Source organism: Rhinoderma darwinii, chromosome 1 (assembly GCF_050947455.1).
Source record: "Rhinoderma darwinii isolate aRhiDar2 chromosome 1, aRhiDar2.hap1, whole genome shotgun sequence".
In the NCBI taxonomy this organism is placed as follows: domain Eukaryota; kingdom Metazoa; phylum Chordata; class Amphibia; order Anura; family Rhinodermatidae; genus Rhinoderma; species Rhinoderma darwinii.
In genome coordinates, this window is record NC_134687.1 from 420,989,857 (window position 1) to 420,999,763 (window position 9,907).

Genomic DNA, 9,907 nt, shown 5'->3' on the forward strand with positions numbered 1-9,907 from the left:
TTTCAAGCATTTTTTTAATGGCTTTTTCTATAAAGAAACCTATGAAGGAAAACTTGTCAAATCAGCCGTAGGGTATGTTCCCACGCAGAGTTTTAAGGTGTATTTTGGAGCATAAACTCCTCGAAATAGCCCTTGACAAGCGCCAGCTTAAATGCCTGCAAACATCTGCCCATTGAATTTAATGGGAAAAACAGCGTTCAGTTCAGAGGGGTCTTTTTTTACGCTGCGGTTTTAAGAAACTGCGTGTAAAAAGGAGCATGTCTCTTGAACAGTTTTTTTTGGAGCGGTTTTTCATTCTCAACGGATAAACCGCTCCAAAAACATCTCAAAAAACATTTTCAGCTACAAAAACAGCTGAAAATCAGAGGCTGTTCTCCCTTTAAAACGGCTCCGTCATTTTCAGGCATTTTTGATTTTGCGTGTGAACGTAACCTTATAGTTACTAGTGGTTTGCTTTGCATTTCTACTGACCTATACTTTAATTTTAACCCATTCAGTAGGCAGACTACTACTAAGTGAAGCTTCTACAACTCCTCCTTTATATCCTCGTCCTTTACTTTCTCTTCTACATCATCCAGTGTTTTTTGTCTTGCTGGTGCCATTTGGAATTCTGGGGGGATGGGGGAATCTGGGCTTTCCTTCTTGTAAAATCCCAGATCCTTCAGTAGCTGGTTGATTTCTTTTCTCCTCATGTTGCTAAGGCCAATTCTCTGCAATAAATAATATATACAGTAATTTGTTTTGCAGCTTTGGGCTCTGAGTCCGCCCTCCTAGCCAAGGGTGGCAATTTACAGATAAACAGATATATAATTTTGTTTGTGAAAAAAATTCTAGGTAAAATGAAATGCCCCCCATGGGACCTTGATCTGAGAAGTCTGAAGTTGTTTACAATATGTCACATCTGCAGATCATGGTAAGAGAAGACTATTAACCCCTTCTCTATAAAACCACTTGGCAAAAGACCAAATCTGTGTAATCCGCATCAGTGAGAACAGAATCTAACATAATCCTTCTTCCTAATAAAGCAGGCTAGTAATATTTACCAAATCTGGTCTGTGTTCAAGAGCGCCTGGTATGGCTTATTCATACGTTTATTATTTGCATCGCAGCGAGTGTGTTTAAAAAAATGATAATATAGTAGAAATAAAATGCTGCGGCCATCTACACGGTTTGATTTTTGCCATTTAAGTGGCGTCTCTGGGGTCAATAGCATTTTCTTCAAGTGCTGCATTCTGAAGGTGTTGTATATGGTGTGTATAAAAAGACACTATTTAAAAAAATGCCAGTAAGTTTGCATATAAAAAAAACCTATTTGTATTACCCCTGAAATAACAGATCTGGAGTTTATTTTCTAAGAATTCTATGTTCCGTTCCTCTGTTGGGGTATGTGCACACGCTAGCTGCCTTTTACGTCTGAAATGACAGACTGTTTTCAGGAGAAAACTGCTTCGTCGTTTCAGACGTAATTGCTCGTACTCGCATTTTGCGAGGCGTCTTTGACGGCCGAACATTTGAGCTGTTCATTGAATTCAATGAACGGCTCAAATTACGTTTCAAAGAAGTGTCCTTCACTTCTTTGACGAGGCAGTCATTTTACGCGTCGTCGTTTGACAGCTGTCAAACGACGATGCGTAAATGACAGGTCGTCGGCACAGTACGTCGGCAAACCCATTCAAATGAATGGGCAGATGTTTGCCGACGTATTGGAGCCGTATTTTCAGGCGTAAATCGAGGCATAATACGCCTAGTTTACGCCTGAAAATAGGTTGTGTGAACCCAGCCTAACTCTTACTAGAAATTTATGAATAAATTGACAACTGGGTGTTACGAGTCGGCAGCTTGTCCCTACACTGTCTGACCATGTCTAATCAATGCTCAAGACCGGGTCAGACTGTGTAGGGACACGCCCCTTTGACAACACCCAGTTATCAATTTATTCATACATTTCTAGTAGGAATAGCAGAGGAACGTCACAACGCAGAGTTCTAAGAAAATATGCTCCTGTATTGCTTTTTCATAGAGAATACAGGTATTTTTCTAAAAACAGACATGTTATGAGAGATGATAGGTCCTCTTTGAGCACCAATTACTTACCTCTATTTCTTCATATTTGGAGGAAATGAGTACTAACTCAGGATCAGCACCAGGTAGATGTTTCATCTCGAGGTTGTGGCTGGGAGAACAGGTGTCAAGGTCCTAACTGGAGACTCAGAATATATAAGCCGATAACTACACATAAGGCAGTGATAGGTTTGCTTCAAAGTGTTACCAGTGCCTGATTGAGGGGGGGATTCATTGCCTCATGCAGAGTTGTTTCTCTGTCCTTTGGAGTCTTCCACTGATCGGTGCAGGAAGCAGTCAACAAATGGGAGAACTGAGCATCAAAACAGAGCTACAGATGTAGCCATCTTTAACCTGACTCTGATAACTTGCTGCAGCGTGATATCACACAACAAAAGTCATTGAAAAAGTCAAGATAAGAGATCTAGTCATTGTTTATTTAATGCGTTAAAAGCCAAGATAAAGAGGGTTACACCAGTATAAGTAGAGAGTCAATCTGCCCAATCCAGTGCACCTGCCATTTGGATACATTTTGTGAACTGATTTTCTATGTTGGTTAACCCCATCAGAACTGATCATGTTTTGGCCTTGTGGACGCAGCCAATTTTTTCAAATCTGGCGTGTCCCTTTTATGTGGTAATAACTTGGGAATGCTTTTACCTATCTAAGCGATTCTGAGATTTTCTCGTGACACATTGTACTGTATGTTAGTGGAAAAATGTGATCAATAAATTCAGTATTTCTTTGTGAAAATCACCAAACTTTAGAGAAAATTTGCAAAAATTAGCATTTTTCTAAATTGAAATGTATCTGCTTGTTAGGCCTCATTTACACGAGCGTGTGCGTTTTGCGCACGCAAAAAAACGCTGCGTTTTGCGTGCGCAAAAGGCAATTGACAGCTCCGTGTGTCATCCGTGTATGATGCGCGGCTGCGTGATTTTCGCGCAGCCGCCATCATAGAGATGAGGTAGTCGACGCCCGTCACTGTCCAAGGTGCTGAAAGAGCTAACTGATCGGCAGTAACTCTTTCAGCACCCTCGACAGTGAATGCCGATCACAATCTACACCAACCTGTGAATAAAAAAAGACGTTCACACTTACCATGAACTGCCTGCTTCCTCCAGTCCGGTCTCCCGGCCGTTGCCTTGGTGACGCGTCCCTCTCTTGTCATCCGGCCCCACCTCCCAGGATGACGCGGCAGGCCGTGAGACCGCTGCAGCCTGTGATTGGCTGCAGCCTGTGCTTGGCCTGTGATTGGCTGCAGCTGTCACTTGGCCTGAATTGTCATCCCGGGAGGTCGGACTGGAGGAAGAAGCCGGGAGTTCTCGGTAAGTCAGAACTTCTTTTTTTTTTTACACGTATATGTATATTGTGATCGAAAGTCACTGTCCATGGTGCTGAAACAGTTTAAGTCTTTCAGCACCGTGGGCAGTGACTGTCTCCTGACGTCGCGTACCCGAACATTTTTTGCCGGGTTCGGTTAAAACGAGTTCGGCCGAACCCGGTGAAGTTCGGTGCGCTCATCTCTAATTTGACACTCCGTTTGGATGTTTGTAACCAGAAAAGCACGTGGTGCTTTTCTGTTTACATTCATCCTTTTGACAGCTCTTGCGTGATTTTCGCGCATGCAACGCAGGACCGTCAGTGTGGCATGCGTTGTTTTCACGCACCCATTGAAGTCAATGGGTGCGTGTTGCGTGAAAAACGCAAGAATATAGAACATGTCGTGAGTTTTACGCAACGCACTCACGCTGCGCAAAATTCACGCATCGTCTAAACAGCCCCATAGACTATTATAGGTGCGTACGACACGCGTGAAAAGCACGCGCGTCGCACGCGCGTATAATACGCTCGTGTAAATGAGGCCTAAGACAGATAGCAATACCACACAAAATAGTTACTAATTAACATTTCCCATATGTCAACTTTTATGTTTGCATCATTTTTTTAACATTATTTTATTTTTCTAGGACGTTACAAGGCTTCTAAGTTTAGCACCAATTTCTCACATTTTCAAGAAAATTTCCAAAACCTATTTTTATAGGTACCAGTTCAGTTCTGAAGTGGCATTGAGGGCCTTGTATATTAGACACCCCCATAAGTCACTAAAAACTGAACCCCTCAAAGTACTCAATACAGCATTTAGAAAGTTTCTTAACCCTTTAGGTGTTTCACAAGAATTAAAGTAGAGGGGAAATGTTACATTTTTTTTTTTGTCGGAAAATCCATTTTTTTTCTGTAACACAAAAGGTTTTGCCAGAGAAACGCAACACAATATTTATTGCCCAGATTCTGCAGTTTTTGGGAAATATCCCACATGTTGCCCTAGTGTGGTAATGAACTGAAACACCGGCCTCCGAATCAAAGGTGCACCTAGAGGATTTTGGGGCCGCCTTTTTATTAGAATATATTTTAGGCACCATGTCCGGTTTGAAGAGGTCTTGTAGTGCCAAAAACAGTGGAAACTCCCCCCAAAAGACACCATTTGGCAAACTACACCCCTCAAGGAATTCATCAAGGGGTATAGTGAGCATTTTAACCCCACAGGTTTTTTGCTGAATTTAGTGGAATTAGTCCATAAAAATGAATCTAAATTTTTTCCAATAAAACTTAGAAATTATAAATTTTTACAAAGAATAAAGAAGAAAAAGCGCCCCAAGATTTTTAAAGCAATTTCTCCTGATTAATGCAATACCCCATAAGTGGTAATAAATGGCTGTTTGGCCGCACGGCAGGGCTCAGGAGGGAAGGAGTGTTATTTGGCTTTTGGAGCTCAAGTTTACTCCATTAGTTTTCGGGTGTCATGTCGCAATTGCAAAGCCCCTGAGGGACCAAAACAGTGGAAACCCCCCCAGAAGTGACCCCATTTGGGAAACTACAGCCCTAAAGAATTTGCCTAGGGGTATAGAGAGCATTTTGATCCCATAGTTTTTTTTGCTGAATTTAGTGTTATTAGGCAGTCAAAACTTCTATTTTTTTTAAATTCTTTTTTTGTTTTGTTACGGCATTCACCGTGTGCTATAAATCACCTATTTTAATTTATTCTGTGGGTCGATGCGATTACGGCGATACCATATGTATATAGTTTTTTTTTTTTATGTTTTACGGTGTTTGCACAATAAAATCACGGTTTTAAAAAAAATGATGTGTTTTTGTGTCACCATATTCTAAGAGGCACAGCTTTTTTATTTTTCTATTCGCAAAGCTGTGTGAGGGCTTGTTTTTTGCGGAACAAACTGTAGTTTTTATTGGTACAATTTTTGGGTACATGCGACTTTTTGACCCCTATTTATGCAATTTTTTTTGGGAGCTGAAGTAACCAGTATCGTGTTTTTTTTATGGCGGTCACCATGTAGGATAAATTACATTCTATTTTTATAGTTCAGGCCGTTACGGACGCGGCGATACCAATTATGCATAGTTTTATTTTTATTTTTTTTATAATAAAAGGACTTTATAAGGGGAAAAAGGGGGTTTTTTTTTTTTTTTTTCTTTTTTTAAATTTTATTTTGCCATTTTACTTTTGTACATTTTTTTTTGTAACTTTTTGAGGCATATTAGGACCTAATCGCCTTCCATAGATGGCAGACTGGAAGCCTTTGTTAGGCTTCCGGTTGCCATAGCAATCGCCCCCCACAATAATCTGCCCCCGCAATCGCGTAGCGGGGTGCCGATGTTGCTATAACAACTTAAAAGTAGCGGTCGCTATTGACTGCCGCATTTAAGGGGTTAATTGGCTCTGATCACCGCTGTGATCCGACCCGATGTTTTCCCCCAGTACTAAGGCAGCTAGTAGCAGCCTGTACTGGGAGATGCCGGGCTGCGGGGAGTGCCTGCGTGCTCTGTTAGGCGCACACGTAGATTAACGGGCTGCAGGCACAAGGACCAGCGCTGCAGCCCGTTTATCTACGTGGGGTGGTCGGGAAGGTGTTAAGAAAACTAGGTAAATTAATAACCGTTCGTTCACTAGAGAACTTTTCTCACCATGTCCGGAAATAAAAACATACAAGATTCAAGCTTATTAACCAGTTCTACCAAGTTTTATAAAGGATACTAAAGAGGGATGTCCTCTGTGACAAAGGCCTTCACCTGTAACAAAAACCTGGTTATTTTTTTCGGCTACAATCAGATTATAATGGGATTTACAAATGGAAAATAATGATGAATCCGAAAAAAAAAAAAACAGGTGTGTGTGTGTGTGTGTGTGTGTGTGCCCCCTTAGGCCCTGACCACATCAGGTTTTTGCCATACGTTTAGCGTGTGCGCCGTTAAAGCTCCTGACGTAAGCGCAATACGTCCATAGCAAAAAAACAAAACGAACCAAATATTTTCTACGGTACAAGTAGGGCTAGCTTCACACTATGTTTGGGCTCTGTTTGCCGAATTCTCCCAACATATACAGTATGTCTAACAGGCCCATAGATTACTATTAGCCAGGCCTATGCCAAAAGAGTGTCCTTTTGGCATGTTTGTCGGGGTTACGATGGTATTCCATTGCCTTAAATGTATAGAAAGCATAGTCTACTGCGCTGATCAACTAACATTTGATGGAATGGAACCTAACTGAGGCCAACTGATGGCACAAAATCCCCAGAACTGAGGATGTTAACAAAAATGTTTCTCTGTGGTTTTCGGCTAATATAATGGAACAGAAAACCAGGTTGGTAAAATGGCATTGTGCCATTACGATATTTTTTTACAGCAAGGGCTTTTATCAAAGATGCCAGAATTCACTGCGGTCTCTTGGTGCCAGTTTGGATCCATTAAAAAAACAAAACAGGTCTGGCAATGCCACCATTATAAACGGAAGCCATGACACTAGTGTGTTTTAGGGCTCCGCAAACGGACGTATTATGGCTCTGTTTTATGTGGAACACTAACAGGGCTGCCAAAGAGATCCTTCTACAGTACCTACTGTATGCCTCCGATTTCATTTGAAGCAATATAGTTTATTTTTCTGTCGGATTCCGTTTTAAATTTGTCTAAATTTATGTCTAAATTTCAAGTGTTTTTTTTTATTTTATTTTTTTTAGTTCCTTTTAAGGCAGGTGACTTGTCCGCACAACTTTTAATGTGGCAAACCCCTATGTATAATAAGATTGGGGTGATGCAGCTAGTGGGAGCTCCTGTGATGAGACAGCAATACAAAATCTGTAACCGTCCCCCAGATACCATGTGCCATACATAACACTGGTTTCTTATTTGGGAGAGATCAGGGCCCAGAGCAATAAAATATTGTATTCGTTCTTTAAAAAACATCATTGTTCTTCATCAGGAGGATTCCACTAAACACCCCATATTCTAATCCTCTCAACTTGTATGCACCAAAACTCGAGCTACAATTCAGCTCACTTCTCTGATCTTTGTCAAATCTACTTCTCCTTTCCAAGAATGAAGAGCTTTCTTAACCTAGAATAACATCTAGACATATTAAACCATATAAATAAAAAGTGACTCACGCGAGAAAGCATTAGACTCAAAAAAAAAAAACACCTGTCACTAGAAACATGAGATGTTCTCTTTTTATAAGGTTCTTAAAATTTTTATATTCAGAGTTCTACTTCTTTCTGGGCAAGCTGGGTGATAAACAATATGGCCATCATTGCCCTTTCCTCAGGGGTTGCCACACTGCTTTTCTAGATTCCTGAAGGGCAAATCTAGTCATATTGTTTGTCACCCAGCTTTCCAGAAACACGTAGAACTAAGAAGCAGTAAGATCTAACCGTTATTATAATTTCTAACAAAATGACGAGGATTGCTGAATAAGGGACATTTACCAATAATTCTCTAGCACTTCAGCTGCAGATCTTGAATTACTGCATCTGTCTTCTACTTCAGAATCCTCAAACAAACCTCTGTAAAAGCGGTTACAGGAAGCCTAATGTAAGATTTACTTCCTTTTATCCTAAAGGGGTTGTCCCACCACAACAACCATGGTCTATATGCCAGTTAGACTATATAGCGGTCGTAGAAGTGGGTCCTCTGCTCTGCCATAACGGAGAGCCATTCTAGTGGACTCCATGCATCTATGCGTTACATGGACGGCCATTCATTTTAATGGCTGGCATGTTATGCTACATTTCCCCTGAAGTAGCCCTGTGTGGCTGATGGGGTCTTCCACCGGCGATCAGGGCTGGTTGCCATGGTGGTTGAGTAGCTGGACCCACACATCTAGTGTGTTTTTTGCTGATTTTTTTTCACCGCTTTTCTGAAGAAAAATCTGTACGTGTAATTTGCAGCATTAGCTGCAGATCTCACCCCTTCTACATTAAAAAGGGGTTATGCCTGATGAAGACCTTCGTGCAAGGTCGAAATGCGTTGCATTTCTACAACAATAAAAAGTTTAAAAAAATATCCCTTGGAGAAATGTTTATTGGGGCTAAAAACGCATGATATTCCAGCCCAGTAGTTCTAGTTAAGGGGCCATTTCCTGGCTCATCCACATTGACAAGGGTGAAATCCGCAGTGAACATCCAGGACAATGAGCATAAAACCCCCAGCATGCTGTAATGTCCATGAGGGAAATGTTCAGCAGCATGTAGATGAAATTTCTTCCACTAATAATTTTCCACCTGTAAATCAAGATGGAAAATCCGCAAAAAAATCCACTACGTGTGTGGCAGAAAATCACATCACGTGTCTTCTGAATACCTTTCAGAAATACACATTTTTATGTCCGTCTTCTAAAACCGCTTTTTAGTACAAATCTGTAAAATCTCAGGTGTCTCCTCTACCTGTGTAATGTTTTATAGCTACTCCTCTAGACCCCCATCAACCACAATCTTCCAGAGTTTACCATCCCTGGATTATATTCTGCAGGTCTGTCCACGATGGACAGGTAAATTTTTCTTATCTGTTCAGATTTATCTTTCATGCATACACACGTTCCTAATCTCTCTCCTAAATATAGTGATTGTCCCATTGCGCATAAACCCACCATATGCTCTGGTTGTTTGAAAACCTACATGACTTTCCTTCAGGTAGATCCGTGTTCCACCACTATGCTAGATCCGTGACCCTCAGTTCACCAGTAAGATTAATGTCTAGAACATTTCATGTGAGAGCAGCGACAGGACACAATCGTGAAGCTACGGAGCATTAAAGGGACAATGTCTAACTCTAACATAGTGTCACAAGCGGTAAGAAAGCCATGATCTTTTCTGTCTTACCTCTTTAAGTCTGTTCAGCTGTCATCCACCACATGTCTGTAGGACAAAGAAAGAAATGTTAGAGATCAGTACTCCCTGGACCCTGCCAGATGGTGCACTATAGACCTCTTTGGTAGTAAAATGGTTACAGTGCTACATCGGATTCTGCCATAATCTCCAATCCCAATGATTCTAGGCTGTAAAGCGGATATAATCATTTAGCACGTGTAGTACAATGTCTGCAGACCATCAGCTCTTCTCTTCTCTGGCAGCATAGATGTGACTAACCATTACTCACCTCTACTTTTGCCCTTGCCATATTTTCTAACTTGTTCCAGTCAATCTGGTAGCCCAGCAAGGGCTGGAAGAGGCCGATCAGCAGCAACGGCAGCCACATTTTGGGAAACAGCTGTGAGCCTGAGAGGAAAGAAAGCAGTCACACTAGGAAGTACAGGAGGAATGTGTATATGTTTGTGTGCCACGTCAGTGAGAATGCTGAATGAGGAGGGGTGACGTCCCCTACCTCTCCTCTGCCCCCAAGAGTATAGACACATAATGAATACTCTCCATGGTACAGGCTTCACTTACATCATTCTGAGTGCATCTGTGAAACACACGTTAGACATATGTTACCATGTTACACTACCTGCAGCTCTGCAAACCATGGTGAAATGGAACCAGACATCAGACGGCCATTA

At 41.4% G+C, this 9,907-nt stretch overlaps 1 protein-coding gene across 1 annotated transcript; it reads right to left on the reverse strand.

The window, feature by feature from the left end:
- Positions 1–284: 284 nt before the first annotated feature.
- On the reverse strand, positions 285–9,655 carry SELENOM (selenoprotein M). Its single transcript, XM_075853317.1, has 5 exons — positions 9,508–9,655; positions 9,231–9,266; positions 6,116–6,150; positions 2,095–2,173; positions 285–710 (listed from the first exon to the last, which is right to left on the reverse strand). Exons 1-5 carry the CDS (start codon positions 9,604–9,606, stop codon positions 525–527), a joined length of 435 nt encoding a protein of 144 aa, XP_075709432.1. The 5' UTR covers positions 9,607–9,655; the 3' UTR covers positions 285–524.
- Positions 9,656–9,907: the final 252 nt, after the last annotated feature.